Source organism: Panthera leo, chromosome A3 (genome assembly GCF_018350215.1).
Source record: "Panthera leo isolate Ple1 chromosome A3, P.leo_Ple1_pat1.1, whole genome shotgun sequence".
Taxonomy (NCBI): domain Eukaryota; kingdom Metazoa; phylum Chordata; class Mammalia; order Carnivora; family Felidae; genus Panthera; species Panthera leo.
This window is the reverse complement of record NC_056681.1, coordinates 47607650-47632391: the sequence shown is the minus strand read 5'-3', so window position 1 is coordinate 47632391 and position 24742 is coordinate 47607650. Positions and strand designations below refer to the sequence as shown.

Genomic DNA, 24742 nt, shown 5'->3' with positions numbered 1-24742 from the left:
TGAATCATTGTTGGACACTGAAGACAAGGACTGTAGCCCCCCACCCAAGAGGGGGCAAAAGCCCAGCAGCCCACGCCCATGTCAGATCTTTTCCAGTGGCCTCTCCACCACATTTACTGAGTGACCACACTGCTGCATGCTGCCAGGCACTGGGGAACAAAGAAATAATTAAGTTTTAAAGACTGCTAGGAAATTATGGTTACACAAGGCCAGCCAACACCAGCACTGGCTTACTCCAGATGCCCAAGGCAACTCTAGTGGGTATGATAGGTTTGGGACAATTGATGTCTGTGTGTTTACATGCATGCATGTGTGTGCATGTGTGCACACATGTTTGTGAGTTCAAGGAGTTCTTGCACCTTAGTTTGGAGCTCCCAAACCACAGCCATGTCTCTGGGATGCAATACAGATTGGCTACACATTTTCTCTCTCAGACAGATGTAGACCACCCCAATGTGCAGACCCTAATGGCCTTCATCTCTACCTCACCCACCCAGCCCTATGAGACACACTTGGATCAACACTAATTACCGCCTACAGATCATACTGCTGGCTGGCCATGTGGAGGAGTAAGGATCCAATGGTTATATGCCCCAACACAATGTAGGTAAGGCTTTCTGTTTTTCATTCAGTAGGGAAGAAGCTAGATTCTATAGCCACATGGAAAAGAGCATACGGTGAGTTCTCTGTCACAGTGTGCCAACATTGGAAGACCTCGTGATATTACAGACAGAACTCTGAGGACCCTAGCATTCAGTCACTTGCCTGGATCACACAATGTTTATATCTAGGACCAGAAATCAGCTCTCTTGCCTGGTTCTCATACACCAGGCACCTGCTCATATCAAGTAAGACTCTGGTTTTGGCCCTAACACTTCAGGGAAGAGCCCTGTTCTGTTTCCTCCTCAGAGAGGAGCCCCTGCCCATGGTGGAAGCAGAGCATCTCCCTGGGCCTTGCTCTGCCCTCCTCAATCTTCTTTAGCCTCCTAGAAGCCCTCTGTGCCCACCTTGGGATGCCTGCTGACTGCCCCAAAAGGCTCAAGTCAGGCAAGTTCTGCTAGGCTGGCAGGTCCCTTGTATTTTCTCTTGAAGCCCTCCTGCTAGGAAGCTGCAAGGCTGACCCCATTTGAAGAGCAGAGGGGCTCTCTCTCCAGCTGTCCTCACCTCCCTCCCTGAGTATCTTCCTTTCTGCACCGGGATGGGCTGGCCAAACCCAGAAGGGTGTTTTGCTTTGCTCAGCCAGGTGGAGTCTCCCACACAGCTGTTCACATATGTTTAATTGCATGTTTTCACTCCAGGCCCCTACAGAAGCATTGCAAGGATTTATTCACAGAAAACAGGATTAAAGCTCTCATAAGCTGACTTTTTCCCTTGGGAAAAGCTAATTTATCCTTGGGTTAACATTAGGCAAGAAGTTACAGCTGTTTACCATGTTCAGCCTAGATATGTTTATTATGTACATCTGGCTGGTGTTTTACTGAATTGCGATTTTTTTTTTTTTTTTTTTTTTTTTTAACAGTGGGTGACAGAGCTGCCTCCTCTATCCAAAATCTGGGCTGATTTCCATCTGCCTTCTCTGGTCTCTTCCCTCCCACCTCCAGTTCCCTCCCACTCACCACTGCGGTATAAACTGGTCAACTTAATGAGGTCTCATGTTCTCATGACAAAGGGTCAAGGCAAAAAATCACACCATAGGAGCTAGATGAGATTCATCCTTTCTGCTTTATTATTATTATTATTATTATTATTATTACTGACCTGGTTTTGTGCCTCATAACAAATCCCAGATCATGACTTTCCAAACCTTTCCTACTCACAGGAAGCCTGATGCTAGCCCCAGAAAACTGGAGTGACATTTCTGACTGCAAGCAGGCACTGGGCCTGGAGGTGCCCCAGGCTGTCATGCATCAATTTCAGTTAGAAAAGATCACAGGAATGGAAGCCAGTGGTGTGCTTGGAGGCATCTTCCTTCCTCCCTTCCCTTTTCGAACATGCTATGTCTCCACCACAGGCAGAGTCTGCAGAGACCAAGGGCACAGGCTGCCTCCACCCTCTGGACAGCCCTCTCCAAGGCAGAGATTCTGTAACACGTCACATGCAGATGGCCATTCCTGCCTGGCATCCCCCTGCTTCCCACCCCTCGGAAACTAGTCAAAGATCCAGGAATAATTAACATCATGGACTGGTGGTCAGAGGAGTCCTACCCCCATGGAGGTACCACCCCTAGAAACCAGAGTCCTGAGGACAGAACAAAGGAAAGGAGCTTTGATGCTCTTGGGGCTGACCCATAGACTGCTGGGAAAAGGTGGCTGTGGCTGTGGTGGGAACAGGTGGTGGCTCTTAGATGAGCATCTAGGACAGGCAGTCTGCTGGGGTGTCAGGGTAGCACAGACTCCCTTACAGGTGGCCAGGCTGGGGAGGAGGTGAAAGGGCTCTTCAGAAGGTGGTGGTCCTGGTGAGAGGGACCGGCTTGCGGCTGGGTTCTGGTCGTAAGGGCTCCTGCTGACAGGGGAGTGGGGGGCATATCCATCCTGCCCCACCTCTACTCTTGACAGCAGTGGCATAGTAGTCCAGGGGCTCTTCCTCAGCACCACCTGCGACATCCAAGAGGCAGCAGCGCAGGCAGAGAACCCGCTGGAAGGAACGGCGGAAGTTGTCTGAGAGGAAGCCATAGAGGATAGGGTTGGCACAGCTGTTGGCGTAGCTGAGGATGAGGGACACATGGTTGACTGTGGCATCAAGGCTGGTCACGAACAGGTTTAGCAGCTGCACCACGTAGAAAGGCATCCAGCAGAGCACAAAGACGGCTACCACCGTGAGCACCAGCCGCGTGATCTTCTTTTCTGAGCGCCTGCGCTGCTGCCAGCCGGCCCTCAGTGCCACCGCCCGCATCTTGCCCACGATGAGGAGGTAGCACAGGCCAATGGCCAGAACGGGCAGCAGGAAGCCCAGCAGGAAAGTATAGATCACAAAGACCGCCGACCAGGCTGGGTGCGGCCAATGCAGGTTGCAGGCCACGGCTTGGCCGCCCCGAGCCGGCTTGGTGTCAGCGAAGATGGCGATGGGCAGGGTGACCAGCAAGGATGCCAGCCACACGCCCAAGTTGATGAGCTTGGCCACGCTGGGCCTCCGGTAGGTGGCGGCGCGCAGAGGGTGCACCACGGCAATGTAGCGGTCCACGCTGAGCACCGTCAGACAGAAGACGCTGGTGAACATGTTGAGGCCGTCCACACTGAGCACCGCGCGGCACAGCACAGACCCGAAGGGCCAGTGACGCAGGGCGGCTGACGAGGCCACGAAGGGCACGCTCAACATGAAGAGCTCGTCCGCGATGGCCAGGTTGAGCAGGTAGATGTTGGTGGCCGTCTTCATCTTGGCGTAGCGGAGGATCACGAAGATGACCAGGGCGTTGCCCACCAGGCCCACCAAGCACACCAGCGCGTAGATGCACTGGATGGCGACCATGCCCGGTGCCCCTGCGTCCCCGGTCCCCGCCGCTGCCTCCTCCTCAGCAGGGGCGCAGCTGGCGTTGACCGCAGGGGACCAGGCTGTCTCGAGCTCTTCCTCGCCCTCTGGGGGCAGCGTCAGGGGGGCGCTCATGCCCAGGGGTGCCCGTCCGGGGCGGCGGGAGCGCGGTGGAGAGTACTTGCCCTGGGACTCCGGTGCAGGTGCGTGCGCCTCTGCCTGCTCCGCCTGAAAAGCCTGCGGTGGGCCCCGCGGGGAGCGCCCGCCAATCCCGCGCCGCGCGCCCTCCGCACCCCAGTCCCAGCTCCCGCGCGCCCCGCCCGGCCTGCCCACCTCCGCGCCCCCGCCTGGGATCCAACCCCGCCACAGGTCGTCCAGAGCCCCAGCTGGACCTCCCGCCCCCTCAGCTGCTCACCTCAGATCCTGTCTTGTCTGACCTTTGGCCTCCCACTCCCCTGCTCTGCCCTCTGCAGCCGCGGGGCTAGGGGTCCCAGAGTCCTCCGTTTGGGTAACGCGGCCCTGGGGTGGTAGCGACTATGCTGACCGTGCAGAGCCCTTAGCCGGGCGCTTGGCATCCCCCTCCTCTCCACCGCGCCCCCCTGCCCCTATGATCTTCTCGAAGACCTGCAGGGTCTGTCCCATCATTAAACTCATTTCCTAGAAGCGGAACCTGAAGCTCCCAAAGGCGTCGCTGTGAATTCCCGGTCTGCCCGGGTCCCAGTCGCCCCCTCCCTTCACTCCGCGCAATCGCAAATCCCAGGACCTTTTCAGTGAGATTTCTGTAGGATGGAGGTGGGTGGGCGCCGGGAACGGAGATGCCAGAGGAGGAGGCACTGAGGAGGATCCACAGAGGAGGAGAGATGCCACAAAAGAAGGCCAGCCTCTGCGTCCGATGCTCATCGCGCGGGGCAGCACCGACAGCGGCAGCTAGCCCCAGAGCCAGACGCCGCAAAGCCTATGCCAAGCTGGCTGACTTCTGAGGCGTCTCCACTGAGGTCTCTGAAAGGTGCCTGGGAAAGGGTGCTCTGGAAAGGTCGGTGTCCGGGGCTGGATTCCCTCCTTCTCCCAAACTCCAGAGAGTGCAAGTTGACACCCTTGAGCTGGATGATTCTGGGCTACAGTCCGGGTCTGGGGATCCAGCATGCAGTGTCACAACCCTGGCCCTACTGGTCAGGCACAGGGCACAGCACAATTAGTGAAGTGGGGATTTGTCTTGGAAGATAATCGGCAGGGAAATGCTGGCCCTTTGGAACACCACCTCTGCAGGCCAGTGGCCTCCTTGAGCCTCCCTTCAGCACACTCCTGAAATGTCTTTGATGCATCTGGAAGTGGCTACCCAGTGCCAGAGGTGGGGTCCCATCTCCTATGCTGGATGGCTGGAGCAGCTGCGGAGGGGAGGGTGTCGGGATGATTAAGGCCAGCTAGAGGTGACCTGTCAGAGGTCTGACTGCCATTTATCCAGGATTTGGTGGGGGGGGGGGGGAGAGGGGAGGGACCGGTGATCAGCCCCTGTGCAACATAGTGGCTGAGTCTAATCTCTGTCCCTAGTTTCTGCCACCCAAATGGTTCCTTTAAAAGATTTGTCTTAAAAAAAAATTAAAAAATAATAAAAGATTTGTCTTAGCAACCCTCCTCCCCTTTATGGACACTCTTTACAGTAGTCTGTTCTTTCCTCTGCTCTCATTTTCCTCATTGTCTCTAAGGGAGAGATTCTTATGGGGAAAGAGATGGTGGCTTTGTCATTCTAGGGTGCAGGTGTTTGGGGGGGGTGACAGAAACCCAAGATTTGGGTGGGGGGAGAAGTACAGGGGCTTTTCTTTTTAGTCCTGGACACTGGGGGAAATCTTTAAATGATTCCCCTCAAGGCCCAATAGGGGAGGTGTCCCACAGCTGTTCTGCACACCTGGATACCCCTCTACCATCATTCTCTCTGTCCATTTAATGCCCAGCCCCCTCTCATCTCTGAATATTTCCTGGTGTCTTGCCTAACACGTGAGCCCTTGGGATCTTTCCCACCTCTACTTTGGAGAGTTTTTCTCCTAACCTTTCCTGGCTCTGCCCTCTCTCCCCTCATGCAGACATACAATTCACAGCAAACCAAGCTAGCATTTAATAAGGTAAATATGTATTGCTGTTTTCTGCGGTTTTAGAAAACAGCCCACATTATGCGTGTGCTGCATGTAGCACTGGGGACACCCAAACCCAGCATTTCTGGAGTCCAGAAGTCAGGGAGACTGATCATTCATTCATTCATTCATTCCTTCAACAAATGCTAGTGGAGAGTATGAGTCCCCTGCGAAGCATGGTTGCATATGTTGTCTTAGTATGGGATGATGGCCTACTGTGTGCAGGGCCTTGGAAAGCTTATATTTTCACCACCGCCCCACATTGGAAACATACTGGAAAGTGCCTGGGATCACAGGGAAAGGGTGGTGGCAAAGAAGGAGACAAAGAGCATGATAGTGAGGATGAAGGTGTACTTCAGAGAGAGAAGCTGGCAGAGCAGATGCTGCTGGGGGCCTGGGGAATGGACTGCGAAGTGGCAGCAGCACTGGATGCCTGGCAGGGGAGCAGAATGTAGTGGGTGATGATAAGGTATGCCTTGTGTGCCTGGAGGAGGCCTAGGGCCGTCATCTGAGGAGGTGGAGAAGCTGGGAGTGTGTATAAGCAACTGTCAGGGTCAGAGTTGGGGTCTGCATGGCTTCCTTACCATGACAGAGGGTGGCCTGGGGGTCCAGGTCTGTGAGGTTTACACAAAGAGCCTTTGGAGCATTTGGAACAGCACAAGCAAGAGCTGCATGTTTGTGCCAGGACTGCTGCAGCAGCAAGCAGAGAGGGCACACTGGTGCATTCTAGGTACACACAGGGCAGGTAGGCTCGGCACTGTGGCATCTTGACCTTGAAACTAGGCTGCCTGGTTCAAATACAGCTTCACCTCCTCCCAGATATGCAGCCTTAGGCAAGTCCCTCCATCTCTTTGTGCCTGTTTCCACATCTGGAAAGTGGGTGTAATGGTAGTAATTATTTGGTAAGGTGCCATGAGGACCCATTACCTTTGGCATACCTATGGTAACTAGGGGAGTACCTGGCCGTCATCAGCACTCAGTGAGTGTCAGCTGTCAAGGTTATTTATTTTTCTAACCCTCTCTGTGTGATGAGACTAAAGAGAAGGTCTGCCTGCTCCCACTTGGCCCCACGTTGTTGTCTGATGTTCCACTGGTTAGTTCCCTTCAGAGGGTAAAGGGTCAAGGGGGTGGTGGAGACCACTGACACACTCCCCCATTAATTATTATTATAGGTTTTATTGTCAGATGTATCGGTTTCTACTAACAGTGTTTTTATATCTAACCTGTATTGAAAACAATCCTAAGACACATGGGGAGAGCATTACTTCTATCCCAACTTTGTGCAAATGACCCAAACAGAGCAAGCTTTGCAGACACAGCCTGACCTTTATTCTGCTTTGACTCACACCTTAATGATGGGTTATGCTCAAACCAGATTCCCCTGGGAGTGAAAGGAAGCTCTATTAGCAGTTGTGCTGACCAACAGCATGACACCTGACTCTTCCAGGCAAACCAGGACAAGGATCCCCTGATTATGAGGGACTCTCCAATTTAACTTTTGAATTGCCACTTTAAGTGGCAGAAAATAAAGTTTGTGAAGCACCAGATTAACTTCTAAGGGGCTGTCACACATCTCCCCAGAGCATCATAGGGAAAGGGTTTGCAGTGGTAAAGGTGAGGTGTGCATTTCACTGACAACACCAGGAGATATTGAAGATTAAATTGAAATGTCTATGCATCCAAGACCAAGAGCAGGGAATCATACCATTTCCAAAAATACTCTCTCCAGACTTCTATATTTAGGGAAGGATCAGAGAAGCATTTGAAGTGTGGACCACTCACGCAACAGTGAATTCTTGAGAGAATGAGCACTCACAGTGCTGAACCCCCTCCTGAGATGGCTCTGGAGAGACATGTGCACCTAGGTCATATTCAGCTCATCCTGAGATGAACACTTTCATGCCCATCCCATTTCTCTACTTTGCTCTCAAGTTCCATCTGGCCTCAAACCCCAGGCCTAGGTTGGGAGTGGGGTTCAGGGATTGAAGAGAGTATCTTAGCTTTTGAAAAATTGCCATAATGATGACAACAAGATTGAGTTTATACCAAGAATCACTGCCTTCACTGCAGCATCATCATAATGGTAAAATATCATGGACTAGAACAGGTTTAGAAATTGAGGTCTGATATGGAGGTTCTTCTTCCAAGTCAAGAAGGTCATGAGGCTGAGCTACTAGGATTTGTGTTTGAGCTGACAGTGTGGGGTGGAGGGGTTAATTCTTGAATGGCAGACGTTTTGGGAGGCAGCATAACATAATGTGACTGCTTTGATCTGAGTCCCAGCTCATTGCTTGCCAGTTATGTGACCTTGGGCAAGTTACTCAACCTCTCTGTTTCTCTACTTCCTCCCCTGTAAAGTGGCCTTAATTCTAGTCCTACCACAGATGGGCTGTTGTGGGGACTGAACAGATTGACATATGTGAAGCAGTTACAACAGGGTCTGGCTCCAATAAACACTATATGTTTATTATTAATAATATGTTTATTATTATTAATATTCCATCTGAAGTCTCTGGTGCTTGGTAGCTCAAAGCTCCTGGGCACATCTGGTTTTTCTGACATTAAGCAGAGGACCCCCTCTGTTAGCATCGGTGAGCCGGAAGGCGCAGGCATCACTCATGGAACATGTGTGCTGCTGGGGTGTCAAAAACCAGGCACAAACATGCTCAGACTGGCAGAAAAGAGAAGGTCCCATCCCTCACTGGAGCCCAGGACACAGGATCTGGCACAGGATCCTCAGCTTCTGGGAGCTCACTTCCCTGATAGCCAGGCACCCTCTGCTGCAGGTTGGCACCCCTGGGAAAATTTACAACCACGGATGCCTGGGCCCCATTCCCACACACTCTGAGTCATTTGGTTTGGAGGGGGACTCAAGCATCTGAATATTTTAAAGGCTCTCCAGATAATTCTAAAGTGTATTGATGCATCGCTCAATTAAATGGAACCATAAGAGACAGGCAGCCTGGGGGCCACAGTGTGTGGAAATCACTGGGCCTCCAGGGAGTCTGAAGGGACAGGTCAAAAGAAGCATCCAGGAAACCAGAGACCCCTCTGCACAGAGAAACAGACAGCTCAAGAGGGGCAAGGGGTAACCTGCTGGATACCAGATGGGATTAGGCTGGGGCGGTTGGGACCCCATAGCTGTCCTCTCCCAAGGCACTAAATATGCCACTGAAGGGGACCAGCGACATATCTACAGAGGGAGAGAAAACAGAGTGCAACATTCATGCTGAGTAAAAGCGGGGGAAACAAAGTGCATTTATAAGCTGTTTTTTTTTTTAGCTCACCTGTCCCTTTGCTGTAGGATGTATATATGAGGGGCCTATTTTGGGTCTGTTGATTCAATGTCTGGCATCAGACCCAAATTGCTCACCTGTACATAGTTATAAGCAGCAAAGTGCTGGGTTTGGGCTGGATCTGAGGGTCCTTCTCTCTCCTCCAGGTCGCGATAGGGCCACCCATGGGTATGGCTGGCCCCAGTAGCTGGTAGGCACCTGGAGTTTCTCAGTGTGAGTGACGGCTGAGAGGGTGAAGTGGGGGCCTCACAGCCCCTCCTCGAGCCAGGGGGAACAGCTCCTTTGTGGGCAATGTGACTACCTCCTCTATTTCCACACTTCAGGTGTGCCCCGCTGGTCAGGAGTCATCTGGCCTCCAAGCATCTGGGCAGCAGGTCTGCAAGAACAGCTTCTTCTGCAAATAGCAGTGCACCTTGAAGAGACTTGACCTTCAGCAGTATGAGGACTATCGTCCCGAGAGCCACTTCTGTCACCTGCTGATTAGAAAATCATCTGAAGAGCTCTCAGGATCTCAGCTGGGCTTTGATAGCTTCTGCTGAGTATACTAAAGCATAATTTACCAGGGGCTGAGTGCATGGCATTGTCAGAAGTGATTTACATAATTGCCTCTTCTTCAGATTCCCATCTGAACTCTAGTGATATGTGGACAATGTGATGATAATACATCCCCACTCCACCCCAAAGACATTAAATATGAGGGCAAGGAATTCCTTTAAGAATTTATTACTTATTCAATGATTTTCTCGAAAGAAAGTAAGCCTGAAATCATATGAGCTAAGCAGAAAGTCGGCACGAGAAGGGCACAAGTCTGGGATAGGAACAATGTTTATGTAATATCCATATGATGTGTCCAGACTCTGCTGTCAATTGTTTGGATCAAGGAAATTGAGCGCCTTGAGCGCTGTTCTGTTGTCTGGGAGTTGTTTCCAGCTGTCCCAGCATCCTGGCCTCATCACTCTGCATGTAGAAGAGAATGAACTGGAAGACAAAACATGGGTTTCGTTCTGAATGCTTTGTTCATCACAGGTGTGAGTGTGGGCGGTTCGTTTAGAGCACTGTTGCTTCAAGAGGACCCGGGACAAGCAGCACCCGCACTACCTATGAGAAGTGCACATCCTGGACCTGCAGAATCACAAACACGGAAGGTGGGACCAGCCACAGTGCTCACCAGAGCTCTAGGGGTCTATGACAACCTTCAAGTCTGAGAGCCACTGGCATAGCCTTTCTGAGCCTCACTTTCTTGTCTTCCTAGAGTGGTGAACCAGTATCAGGAAAGATCATTTGCAATGAATGCTCTGAAATCTCTAGACTACCTTGGCCGCACGGCTCCTGAACACCTGAAATGTAGAGATGTGCTAAGTGTAAAAGACACATCAGATCCCAAAGACTGAGGGTGAACAAAAGAATGTAAAACATCACGTTAATATGTTTTATTGATTACATGTTGAAATAATATTTTAGATATGAAAGTAAAGTCAAACATATTATAAAATGAATTTTCCCTGTTCCTTTTTACCTTTTTTAATGCAACTATTGGAAAATGTAAGTTACATTTGTGTCTCACATTATATTTCTCCAGCGTTAGAACCCTATTGGATGCCCCAGCAATGCTGTTAATGGGCTGTTCCCGCATGGTCACTAGACCCATGTGTCTCTTTGAATTAAACTTGTAAAAAAATTCAATTCAATCCCTTAGTCACATTAACTATGTTTCAAGTGCTAAATAGTCACATGTGGCCACCATACAGAACAGTGGAAATCTAGAACATTCCATTGTCATGAAAAATATAGCATTAGAATTTAAGTGTAGGGCCTTTAGTCCCCACAATTCCAGTCTGGTTCTGACAAAGTTTCAGCCATGGTTATATGCCTCCCAAATACCACTACTTCCTCTTCCTTATGTATAGATCTCTGATTTTGCTTAGGACTCCACTTTAAATGTACTCAGGTTCTCCTCAGAATCTGTGATTTGTTTGGGCATGGGCATATGCTTTTCCTCTGACCAAAGAGATATGAGGGTACATTATTGAAGTTGCAGGGGCAACTTCTGGGAAAGTTTTGGCTATTGTCTGGCAGGGATATAGTGTTTGGAGGGGCTGCAGCCACTTAGTGATGATGAGGTAAAAAGCTTATCTGATATGAGAGCCAGTATGTTGAAGATGGTAAGGCAGGAAGCAAGAAAGAACTAGGGTACTTGACAGTAGTGAGAGCTAATGAGTCAACCAACTCTGGACCTGCTCCCACTGAACTTCTTTTTATGCAAAGTAATGCACATTGTTGTTGTTTTAGTGTTTTCAGATGCATATTCTGTTACTTTCAACCAGAAGCATTCTAGCCCATTATCCTTGGGCCAGTCACTGACCTTTCTAAGCCTGAGTTTCTCATCTCTAGGATATGAACACAAGAGTTGCTTACCTCATCATATGAGATAATGGGATAATAACGTTATCAGGCATTTATGTCAGTTACAAGTGGTTTTTTTATTTATAAAATGCTAATATATCCTCAGCACTTATCATTAAGTGTCACTGTCACAGGAACCAGGTGATTAATTCAGACATTCTGTTCCTAGACATCTTCTTTACTGTGGCAAGAAGTAGCCTTTCCTGTTCTTCTCCCACCTTTCCAGGAAGACTAGACAAGCATTTGAAAAATGATTTGCCCCTAGGACATTTTTAGAAATTCAAATTCTCTCCCAATTGATTGACATAGGAATCAATACATGGAAAAGTGCCTTCCCAGTGTTCAGGCTATAATGTGTGTATTTAAAAATAGACTCATAATAAAAATATCCACAAATCTATTTAGAAGCTGAAAGAGCTCCTTGATAATAGATAGAAATGGGGTTTTGCTTTTTTGGTACACCACACATTGTTTTGTGCAGAATTAGCATCTCAATCAGTTGCCTGGTTCTTTTTTTTTTTTTTTTAATTTTGTTTTTTTATTTTTTTAAATTTACATCCAAATTAGTTAGCATGTAGTGAAACAATGATTTCAGGAGTAGATTCCTTAGTGCCCTTTACACATTTAGCCCATCCCCCCTCCCACAACCCCTCCAGCAACCCTCAGTTTGTTCTCCATATTTATGAGTCTCTTCTGTTTTGTCCCCTCCCTGTTTTTATACTATTTTTGTTTCCCTTCCCTTATGTTTGTCTGTTTTGTCTCTTAAAGTCCTCAAATAAGTGAAGTCAAATGATTTTTGTCTTTCTATGGCTGGCTAATTTCCTTAGCATAATACCCTCCAGTTCCATCCATGTAGTTGCAAATGGCAAGATTTCATTCTTTTTGATTGCCAAGTAATACTCCATTGTATATATATATATATATATATATATATATATATATATATATATATACCATATCTTTTTTATCCATTCATCCATCAATGGAAATTTGGGCTCTTTCCATACTTTGGCTATTGTTAATAGTGCTGCTATAAACATGGCGGTGCATGTGTCCCTTCAAAACAGCACAGCTGTACCCCTTAGATAAATGCCTAGTAGTGCAATTGCTGGGTCGTAGGGTAGTTCTATTTTTAGTTTTTTGAAGAACCTCTATACTGGTTTCCAGAGTGGCTGCACCAGCTTGAATTCCCACCAACAATACAAAAGAGATACTCTTTCTCCGCCTCCTCACCAACATCTGTTGTTGCCTGAGCTGTTAATGTTAGCCATTCTGGCTAAGGTGGTATCTCATTGTGGTTTTGATTTGTATTTCCCTGATGATGAGTGATGTTGAGCATTTTTTCATTTGTCAGTTGGCCATCTGGATGTCTTCTTTGGACAGGTGTCTATTCATGTCTTTTGCCCATTTTGTCACTGGATTATTTGTTTTTTGGGTGTTGAGTTTGGTATGTTCTTTATAGATTTTGGATACTAACCCTTTATCTGATATGTCATTTGTGAATATCTTCTCCCATTCTGTCGGTTGCCTTTTAGTTTTGCTGATTGTTTCTTTCACTGTGCAGAAGCTTTTTATTTTGATGAGGTCTCAGTAGTTCATTTTTGCTTTTGTTTCCCTTGCCTCCAGAGATGTGTTGAGTAAGAAGTTGCTGCGGGCAAGATCAAAGAGCTCTTTGCTTGCTTTCTTCTCGAGGATTTTGATAGCTTCTTGTCTTACATTTAGGTCTTTTCATCCATTTTGAGTTTATTTTTGTGTATGGTGTAAAAAGTGGTCTGCGTTCATTCTTCTGCGTGTCGCTGTCCAGTTTTCCCAGCACCACTTGCTGAAGAGACTGTCCTTATTCCATTGGATATTCTTTCCTGCTTTGTCAAAGATTAGTTGCCCATACGTCTGTGGGTCCATTTCTGGGTTCTCTATTCTGTTCCATTGATCTGAGTGTCTGTTCTTGTGCCAGTACCATACTGTCTTGATGATTACAGCTTTGTAGTATAGCTTGACAGCTGGGATTGTGATGCCTCCTGCTTTGGTTTCCTTTTTCAAGATCGCTTTGCCTATTCAGGGTCTTTTCTGGTTCCATACAAATTTTAGGATTATTTGTTTTAGCTCTGTGAAGAACGCTGGTGTTATTTTGATAGGGATTGCATTGAATATGTATATTGCTTTGGGCAGTATAGACATTTTAACAATATTTGTTCTTCCTATCCAGGAGCATGGAATATTTTTCCACTTTTTTTGTGTCTTCTTCAATTTCTTTCACAAGCTTTCTATACTTTTCAGTGTATAGATTTTTCACCTCTTTGGTTAGATTTATTCCTAGGTATTTTATGGGCTTTGGTGCAACTGTAAATAGCATCAATTCCTTGATTTCTCTTTCTGTCGCTTCATTGTTGGTGTATAGGAATGCAACCGATTTCTGTGCATTGATTTTATATCCTGCAACTTTGCTGAATTCATGAATCATTTCTAACAGTTTTTTTGGGTGGAATATTTTGCGTTTTTCCATATAGACTATCATGTCATCTGCTAAGAGTGAAAGTTTTACCTCCTCCTGGATGATCTGGATGCCTTTTATTTCTTTGTGTTGTCTGATTGCAGAGGCTAACGCTTCCAATACTATGTTGAATAACAGTGGCGAGAGTAGACATCCCTGTCTTGTTCCTGACCTTAGGGGGAAAGCTCTCAGTTTTTCCCAACTGAGGATGATAATAGTGTTGGGTCTTTTGTATATGGCTTTTATGATCTTGAGGTACGATCCTTCTATCCTGACTTTCTTGAGGGTTTTTATCAAGAAAGGATGCTGTATTTTGTCAAATGCTTTCTCTGCGTCTATTGAGAGGTTCATATGGTTCTCGTCCTTTCTTTTATTGATGTGATGAATCACGTAAATTATTTTGGGATATTGAACCAGCCCTGCATCCCAGGTATAAATCTCACTTGGTCGTGGTGAATAATTGTTTTTACTGTATTGTTGGATCCTGTTGGCTAATATCTTGTTGAGGATTTTTGCATCCATGTTCATCAGGGAAATTGGTCTATAGTTCTCCTTTTTAGTGGGGTCTCTGTCTGGTTTTGGAATCAAGGTAATGCTGGCTTCATAGAAAGAGTTTGGTAGTTTTCCTTCCATTTCTATTTTTTATAACAGTTTCAAGAGAATAGGTGTTATCTCTTCCTTAAATGTTTGGTAAAGTTCCCCTGGAAAGCCATCTGGCCCTGGACTCTTGTTTTTTTGGCAGAGTTTTGATTACTAATTCAATTTCCTTACTGGTTATGGGTCTGTTCAAATTTTCTATTTCTTCCTGTTTCAGTTTTGGTAGTATATATGTTTCTAGGAATTTGTCCATTTCTTCCAGATTACCCATTTTATTGGCATATAATTGCTCATAATATTCTCTTATTATTGTTTTTATTTCTGTGTGTTGGTTGTGATCTCTCCTCTTTCATTCTTTATTTTATTTATTTGGGTCCTTTCCTTTTTCTTCTTGATCAAACTGGATAGTGGTTTATCAATTTTGTTAATTCTTTCAAAGAACCAGCTTCTGGTTTCATTGATCTGTTCTACTGTTTTTTGGTTTCAATAGCATTAATTTCTGCTCTAATCTTTATTATTTCTTGTCTTCTGCTGGTTTTGGGTTTTATTTGCTGTTCTTTTTCCAGCTTCTTAAGGTGTAAGGTTAGGTTGTGTATCTGAGATCTTTCTTCCTTCTTTAGGAAGGCCTGGATTGCTATAGACTTTCCTCTTATGACCACCTTTGCTGCATCCCAGAGGTTTGCGGTTGTGGTGTTATCATTTTCATTGGCTTCCATATACTTTTTAATTTCCTCTTTAACTTCTTGGTTAGCCCCTTCATTCTTTAGTAAGATGCTCTTCAGTCTCCAAGTATCTGTTACCTTTCCAAGTTTTTTCTTGTGGTTGATTTCCAGTTTCACAGCATTGTGGTCTGAAAATATGCACAGTATGATCTCAATCTTTTTGTAATTACTTAGTGCTGATTTGTGTCCCAGTATATGGTCTATTCTGGAGAATGTTCCCTGTGCATTCGAGAAGAATATATATTCAGCTGCTTTAGGATAAAATGTTCTGAATATATCTGTTAAGTCCATCTGGTCCAGTGTGTCACTCAAAGCCATTGTTTCCTGGTTGCTTTTTTTGATTAGATGATCTGTCCATTGCTGTGAGTGGGGTGTTGAAGTCTCCTACTATCATGGTATTACTGTCGATGAATTTATTTATATTTGTGATTAATTGATTTACATATTTGTGTTCCACCACATTTGGTGCATAAATGTTTACAATTTTTAGGTCTTTGTGGTATTATGACCCCTTGATTATGATATAATGCCCTTCTGCATCTCTTGATCCAGTCTTTATTTTAAAGTCTAGATTGTCTGATATAAGTATGGCTACTCAGGCTTTCTTTTGTTGACCATTAGAATGATAGATGGCTCCCCATCCCCTTATTTTCAATCTGAAGGTGTCTTTAGGTCTAAAGTGGGTCTCTTGTAAACAGCATATAGATGGATCTTGTTTTCTTATCCATTCTGTTACCCTCTGTTTTTTATTAGAGCATTGAGCCCATTGATGTTTAGAGTGAGTACTGAAAGATATGAATTTATTGACATTATGATGCTTGTAGAGTTGGAGTTTCTGGTGGTGTTCTCTGGTCCTTTCTAGTCTTTGTTGCTTTTGGTAGTCACCTGGTTCTTAATGCTTTGTCAAGAATTATGAAGGGTTGAATATTTACCCTACTTGAAAGCTAACCAATTAGCCTATCACAGTCTCATGGAAGCTGGATCAAGTCCTGGGTCAGAGACAAGGACTTTATCTCTGAGGGCTCAATAGGGGCATGAGTTTCCTGTTTATATCACTCTGTTTTGTCTACCCTCCAGCCCCCATCTCATGAAGATGACAGGGAGGTGGGCCCAGGGGGATGCTGCACACACAGTGGGTTTACATCAGAGCTGAAGAGTTCTGAGTTTAAGCAATCTTAATCTTGTAGAGTAGTAGCAAACCTACCTCACCGTTGCACCAGAAGGAAATAGGATCTTTCTTATCCTGATCAGGAAACAAATCTGCTCTCTGCCCCAAGGAGACATTATCCCTGTCTTCTAAGGCTTTTGCTATACAAACCGCCTTGGGAAAATAGTTCAAGGCAAAGGCCTGGGTGCACAGGATGTGCAGAGATGAGAGAGACTGTGATGAATTATCTCCCGACACTTTGTTCATCTCATGGGGCAGAGTAGAGATGCCACAGTGTCTCACTTCTACCACCCTCTTCATGTACACCATGTTGGCATCTAGCAGAGATGTTTGCTGTTTGCGTGTGGCTCCAAGCTTCCCCCCACCCCCAAATTTTACCTTTTGGTGACCCATCACTTTCTAAATAAATCACATTCTCAGCGGCCCCCACTCAGATTACCAGGGAAAAGAATTTTATTGGCGTAGCTTGGGTCCAGTACTCTGGGGAGGCGGGTGTCGCTGAGCTGTGGCTGGCAGGCAAGGTCAGTTGACACCAACACTTTGCCCCCTTTTGCAAATGGGCAGAAGGGCCAGATCCACTTAAGGCTGAGGGCAGGGAGACAGCTTTAGTAAAGACTCATCCAACAAAGATTTATTGCATAACTGGTGTTATCATCATTAGCAGCAGCCTCTTTAGAAGTCTTATAAATCACTTAAAAAGAGCCATCAAACATGTCTCAAATAACTTCAGCAGAAAACAGTCACAATAATAAAGTCATTTAATTACACAGTCTACATATTCTGAATATTCAAAAAATTGTATTGTATCGCCCTGCTGTGTGTGTTCAGAGCAATGCTTGACAGTTCTTTTTATTGCTGATGGCTTGCTGGGTTTATGCTCTTTAAAAGGTGCCAGAATCATTTGTATTGTCACTCAAATGTGCTGTTTATGTAAATCCTACTCCAAAAAACAGAAAAGCAATTGCAAAACCACTCCAACAGCCAGAAGAAAGGTAACCTATTGAAAAGGCATTACCTGGGAAAAACAGTGGAGTTCTGGAAAGCAGAAGTCAGTCTCAACAGGATGAGAATTTGCGAGAAGCTGTCCTACCAGGCTTCTCTCTGTCCTGTTTTGCTGAATGTGGATGGAGGGTCAGAAAGGACAATTGGGTTCTCCTCCTCACAGCCTTTCTTCTTTGTATCTTCAGTGAAACTCCTCCAGTTTCCTCCTCACTGGCCTCTCAAAAAACAAAGCTCTGAGCTAGTGAATGTGTACTTTAGTGTTGAATGAATTTTTATCCTGCATCATCCTCCATGGGCTTATCTACATTTTCATTATTCTCTCATAATGAAATGAAAGAGCCATCCAAAGAGAGAAGCCCAACTGAAGGCTGTTCAAGACGAGTCAGAGGGTAAGAAAGAGTCAGTTGTGTGGTGCCTAGGTGGCTCAGTTGGTTAAGCGTCTGACTTCAGCTCAGGTCATGATCTCAGTGTTCGTAGGTTTGAGCCCCGCATCGGGCTCTCTGCTGACAGCTCAGAGCCTGGAGCCTGCTCCAGATTCTGTGTCTCCCTTGCTCTCTGCCCCTCCCCCATTCTCACTCTGTCTCTCTCTCTCTCAAAATAATAAACATTAAAAAATATAAAAAAAAGAAAAAGTAAATTGTGCATATTCAGTCAGCACTAGTCTCTAGTTTAGAAAATGTAAATGACTAACATTTAACAGACAAGTTTGAGGTGAGGGGAGTAGGCTGATTTCCTCTGCCCTTGGAAGTACTTGAACCCAACTGCTTCCTTGCCTTGTGGCCCGTAATCAGAAAGGCCTCACCTCTACCCACTCATTAACCACCTCCCAAGCTTTGGAAATACTTGTCCCCATACAGTCCTGCAACAGACTCTGAGCATTGAGTCTGACTTCCTCTAAACACATGTAGGAGGAATTTCTTTGCCTTGTCCTTGTCCTTGCACTGCAAAGCCTTATCATACCCCTGCCCGTGGCTTCTCTCTCTTCCTTGACATGTTGCTCTGGGCCCTACAGCTTGACTGTCAGACAGCGGCTTTCCCCCTCCAATGCCCATTGTCTTTCTAGGGCTTGGGTACTCATCCATCCATCCATCCATCCATGTTTGTTTTTGCATGCTCCAGGCATTAGGCTAAGAATTTTGAGAGTTACAGGGATGAAGACAAAAGCCTGGTGTCTTCTCTTGTGAGCTCACCATCCACTGTGGGAGAGAGACAGGCAAGTAAACAAGGTGCTCTTCAAAAGCATGCAGGCCAGACTGGGGACTGCATTAGGGTTTAACGATCATGGGCCTCCCCTTCAGCTTGGTGACCCTGGGGCAGATTTCATAATGAGAGAGAATTTGAAGACTTGCTCAGACTTCTGTAGATCAGAAGAGAAGTAGCCAAGATGGAGCCAGGAGGGTAGGGGTGTGGAGGCAATCCAGAGACCCAAGGCTAAAGAAGAGGGCTTCCCTCTCCTGTCTGTTCCAGGCCCTGATGATACGTTGGTTGGTTTTACCTTACAGGAGAACATTTCTCCTTATCAACTTTGGCAGCTAAGTTACATTCTGGGCAGCACCTGCCCTGGAGGACCTTTGAATGTTGACACTGTCTGAACAGTTTAATATGACTAGAAAAGTGTGCAGGGACCATGTTCAAAGTAAGTAAACATGTATTTAAAGTTGACGTGTGCACTCTCTTCTCTTCTCTGTCAGCCCTCTAGAAGCTGGGTGGAGGTGGTCTTCAAAGGCAGCATCTGGAACAGCCCCAGGATATGTGTTTTTATACCATTAGCAACAATTACACCAGCAAGTTCCTCTGTTTTGCTAACATAATTCATACTGCAAATCAACATTTGCTGAGTGATGGGTTGACTCTCATTGTGCAGAGCCCCAAGACAGGAGCTATCACTTTAGGGGGAACAGTGCTTCTTAGAATCAGATGGGCATGTGGTCAAGTGCAGGTGCAGGGCCCACAGTTGACTTGAGAATGCTGGGACAAGGTGAGGAGCTGCGGTTCAGGATCTGCATTTTTAACACACTCCCCAGATGATTCTAATGAATGCCTAAATTTGAGAACCTTGTTCTAGAAACTGGGTAAAAGGATCTAGTAAAGAAGACTGGGAATTGCTGTAGCTGATCTGTGTGGGGACCATGGGTAGGGTTTATATAATGTGCCTCTGAGATTTTCTGGTTAAAGCCTGGATCCTTGGACCCCTGGCTGGATGAAGCAGAATCTGTGGAACTGGAGCTCAGAGTCTACATATTTTATATGTATATAAAAAATACATATAAAAATGTATATGTATTATATATATGTATATAAAAAATACATATAAAAATGTATATGTATTATATATATGTATATTTTATATGTATATGTATTTTATATGTATATAAGCACTTTGTTTGCTTATAACTAAGGAAGGAATGACTTTCAAGCAGAGCAGCTGGAATGGGTTTTCAATTTTCCTAATGTCATAAATCTTTTTGTGTGTTTGTGTGTGTGTCAGACCTCATGATTCAAGTGAGGTAATTTTCATAGCCAGTAGCAAACTGAAGGGACAGGAAATGCTGAAGGTCAGTAGACCTTGAGATGGTAGCCAAGGACTTCTCAGAAAGTTGGGTTCCCTGTTTGGGCAGAATGCTACTAGTTGTCATTCTAAAGAAGTCTAGACTAGTGGTTCTTTTAAAAAAAAATTTAAGTTTACTTATTTTTGGGACAGAGAGAGACAGAGCATGAATGGGGGAGGATCAGAGAGAGAAGGAGACACAGAGTCTGAAACAGGCTCCAGGCTCTGAGCTGTCAGCACAGAGCCCGACGCGGGGCTCGAACTCACAGACCGTGAGATCATGACCTGAGCTGAAGTTGGCTGCTCAACCGACTGAGCCACCCAGGCGCCCCTAGACTAGTGGTTCTTAAAGTGGAATGGTTGCCTGGAACAGCAGTGCCAGCATCACCATAAGCATTGCTAAAAATGCAAACTCTGCACCCCAGAATCTGAATCATAAACTCTGGCTCCCAGGAAGCTGTGTTTTAATGACCCCTCCAGAGGATTTCAATCATGTTCAAGTTTGAGAACCATACTTTTGACTTTGGTGGACATCTGGAGATTGTCTCGTGAGCATCTCCATGACCTCAAATGTGTCCTCTCTCTCACTGCCTCCTGATAGGATGGGAGATGGAAAACTGAGATCTCCTCACCTTCTGCTGCACTACAGAGACACTGGGACACATTCCCAGTTGTGATGCCCCCATATCCTTTACAGCTACCTTTTACCATTTTTGTCAGATTCAGGTGAACTTCTTTGTCTTTTATGAAATAAAAGTGTTGTTTAACATCCTAGTAACATTGTTGGTTAATGCAAGATAAAAACAGACTAAGATTTTTGCTTTTAAAAATTGGGTGAAAGGAGTACCTGGTTCAGTAGGTAGAGCATGAGACTCTTGATCTCAAGAGTTGTGAGTTCAAGCCCCACACTGGGCAAAGAGCTTACTTAAAAAAATTGGCATGTGAAAGGAGAAACTAGGAACTGTTGAGGGAAGAGAGCTGATGAACACCACCTTAAACCAAGGATAGAAGCTCAAATCAGCAAGATGGGGACAAACCAATGTCACATAACACCCAAGATGATACCTTGACAGGAACACCAAGCATGTCTGTGGCATTACTGCCCAGAACGCATAACCTGAATCAGTCCATTAGGAAACATCAGGCAAACCCACACTGAAGGACATTATTCAAAATAACTGACCTATACTTTTTAAAACATCAAGGTCAAGAACACCATGTAGAGCTGAGGGACTATTTCAAATCAAGGAGGCTCAAGAGAACTGACAAATGTGGCTCTGAATTGGATGTTGGGTGAGGGGGAAAGAACTAGCACGGGCATCACAGGGCAGCTGACGACATTCAATGTGGTCTGTAGATTTGATAATGTGGTAATGTAAGAGAGTGTCCTTGTTCCTAAGAAAACACAAGTAGAATATTTAGGGAGTAGGTATGCAGGATGTCTATAACTTACCCTTGAATGGCTTAGACAGAGAGAAGAAGAGAGTCTGATAGAATGATAATGGGGAAAAGTGTAAGCAATTGATGAATCTCCATAAAGAGTATATGGGAGTTTTCTGAACAATTCTTACAATTTTTCTGTGGACACTTAATTTTTTTTAAGTGTGTATAAATACAGGGAGTATTCAAGTTGCTATCGTTGTTTTTCAGTAGTGGGATTATAGGTAGCATTCCTTTTTATTTTTAAAAATCTGTTTTCTCCCAAATATACTGTCATACGTATTAACTTTTCTTGAAATCAGAGGAGAACAAATGAAATGATAAAGATGATTCTTTCTTTTCATACGTACTCCACCTGTGGCTTTCTTTCCTTTCCACTGGCTAAAGGTATCCATGTCTACTTCTCTAAAGGACTTGCAGTAGCATCGAGCCAGATACACATGTGAACCTTCACCAAATAGGACCCAAACTGCACACAAAAGTGGGTGGGGAAGAGAACTTAACTCATGCAACTGTAGATGAAAGCATTTGTTCCTTTTGCCTCCCCCCCTTATTCTTGGAAGCCCGAATTTTCTCCAGTGTTTATTCCATATGTACTGAGAGACTAAGAGAAAAATTACCAGGTGTACTCACAACTGCAAAGAAAAGATCCCCCCCCCCCCCCCCCCCCGCTTCCCGAAACCAGCCAGGGCGTGCCCGGTTGTAGTCTGACATAAAGGGTTGTAGTCTGACATAAAGGTGGGAACCAATCAAGTTCTGCTGAATGGTTTAAAATAAAGGCGGGAACCAATCGAGTTCTGCTGAGAGTTCAAATTTAAATGTTAACCAACAACAGCTCTGTAACCTCTAAAAAAGGTCCCTAACTTGTTTGTGTCTGTCTATAAAAGAAGCTGTAAGATCCTTACTCGGGGCCTCTTAGCATCACCGGCAACGAGTGCGCAGAGGACCGGGTTCGAACCTGCAATAAACGACCCTTGCCGCTTGGCTTTGATTCTGGACTCTGGTGGTTTGTTTTCGGGGGGTCTCTCAAATCGGGGCATATCAGTGCAATTTGCATGTTTCCAGGAGAGTTTCACTATCACAAGGACACACTTTCTACTTCCCTCTGTATGCTCCTCGGTCCTGTCATGTGAGGCTTCCGGTCTTTGAGGAGGCACAAAAGTACCTTCTTTTTGCTCTTCCTGCCTTGCTAAGCATCTCCATGATATTAAGGAGATAATTATCTTTTCTGATATTTTTAACTTTGTTACCATGTGAAGATCTAGACAATACTTGGCAGATGCCAAATCCCTGAGATAATGACTGTTATTTTAAGGATCTTCCTTCTCTTCAAACATGGTTACCAAGATAACACATACAGATCACAGAGTCCTCACTACAATGAGCTTAGTTTCTGAATGTATAAACAGTGTAATGTGCAAGTCTCTGGATTAGCTTGAAGCACTGTGGGGTGAAGTCAGAAAGGCAAAAGTCTGCCAGGGGTGGTGAATGTGCTCGGGTTTTCCTTCCAAACAATGGGTATCAAGCCTGGAGGAAATGCCTCCAGCAAAGCCCACTGCTGAGCTGGGACGCCCAGTCCTCCTCTTAAAGGGCCACCTCCAGGCTAATGCCAGCCCACGCCTGACTTCTTTTATGTATGCTTCTTTGTTTTTTGATGTATTTTTATTCCTATTTTACCAGTTGTTAGAAATAACACAATTTATTTTTGTGTGTTTGTGGTAACTTTCTAGATCTCTGTGCCCATGCCCAAAGGAAGGCTCCAAATAGTGACAGCTGCAAAACACACTCTACTTAATAGGTTGATCATAAAACAAGACCCTTGTATCATAAAAGAGCTGTTATGGCTATGCTTGGCCTATAGCACATCTGTTCAATAAATACCTGTTGAATAGATAAATAGTTGAGTGTCTGACCAGCTACTAAGAAATCTTCCTAGTCACATTTCTTTTGCAGAGTGGGGGTTCCTGGATTATCCAGAGTAGCAGGGACCCCTGCAACCTTCTAGGTCAAACAGAAGGGGTCGAGGGAGTCACAGCTTTGCCTTCAGCTGAGAGCTTGTCAGGAATGCAGAACCTGAGGCCCCAGCCTGGACCTTCTGAATCAGAATTGGATCCCCAGGGCATTTGGGTTCCATCCAGGGAAGGATGAGGGTGCTCCTGCCAACTCCCACCTGCAGTGGTGAGGGGAGGAGATGGCAGGGCTTACAGAAAGGCTGGGTGAGGAGCAGGCTGGACACAGGGTAGGCAGGTACTCCTCCAAAACATTTTTATTTTTTTTTTTAACGTTTATTTATTTTTGAGACAGAGAGAGACAGAGCATGAACGGGGGAGGGTCAGAGAGAGGGAGACACAGAATCTGAAACAGGGTCCAGGCTCTGAGCTGTCAGCACAGAGCCCGACGCAGGGCTCGAACTCACGGACCATGAGATCATGACCCGAGCCGAAGTCGGACGCTTAACCGACCAAGCCACCCAGGCGCCCCATCCAAAAGGTATTTTAAAAGTGCTGTCCATCTTAAATATATTTGAGAAGGATGTTATTTAAAGGGGGTTGTGGTAAATCTTGTTTTCTGGTGGAAGGAGGAGAAATGTGCACTGACTGCAGCCTGAATCTGTTCTGAACACCCCACTGGGTGTACATGTGTGCACATGATGTACATGTGTATATGTGTGTGTATATGTGTGTACGTGTACACAAACCCATGCATGTGCAGTTGACCCTTGAACATCATGGGTCTGAACCACATGGGTCTACTTACACGTGGATATTTTCCAATAAATACAGTCCAGTTCTATAAATGGATCTTCTCTTCCTTATGGCTTTCTTGATAATATTTTATTTTTTCTTAATTTACTCTATTTAAGAATATAGTATATAATGCATATAACATACAAAATATGTGCTAATCAAATGTATTGTTATCAGTGAGACTTCTGACCAATAGTAGTTAAGTTTTTAGGGGAATCAAAAGTTACATCTGGGTTTTTTACTAAGCTGGGGGTCAGCACCCCTAACCACCATGTCACTCAAGAGTCAGCCATATATACATGTGAATCTGTGTGCATACATATACATATGTATGTGTATACATGTGTGTGTACATATGGATCTCTTTTCTTCTCAGAATCCGAGCATTTGGCTACTAATCCCACCTTATAGATTAAGCAGGTGATGCTTGGGTTGTGGGGAGTCAGCAAGCGCACATGAGGAGTGAGGGAAGGACTTGTAGGGACATCTGATTTCTTTCACATCCATGCCCCTCTGGCTCTACCTTACTTCCTCCTTTTTGCATACAATAAAGAATCCTTTCTGATCCCAAGATCCTCCTAATTTGTTATGATCATTGGATTATGTGTATGGGTGTGTGTGTATGGGGGGGGGTTCCAGTTACCACTGCTGTGTAACAAAACACCAGACTTGACAAATGTCACATTTAATAGAAAAATCAGGGGCGCTTGGGTGGCTCAGTCGGTTGGGCGTCCGAC

General features: G+C 45.5%; 1 protein-coding gene across 1 annotated transcript; it reads right to left on the bottom strand.

Annotated features, from left to right (window-relative positions):
• Nucleotides 1-2436: 2436 nt before the first annotated feature.
• On the bottom strand, nt 2437-3600 carry SSTR4 (somatostatin receptor 4). The gene has a single exon (XM_042930179.1). It carries the CDS (start codon nt 3598-3600, stop codon nt 2437-2439), a length of 1164 nt encoding a protein of 387 aa, XP_042786113.1.
• Nucleotides 3601-24742: the final 21142 nt, after the last annotated feature.

Excerpts from the sequence above, each read along its gene's own strand:
- SSTR4 (XM_042930179.1), bottom strand. The coding sequence starts at position 3,600 with ATGAGCGCCCCCCTGACGCTGCCCCCAGAGGGCGAGGAAGAGCTCGAG.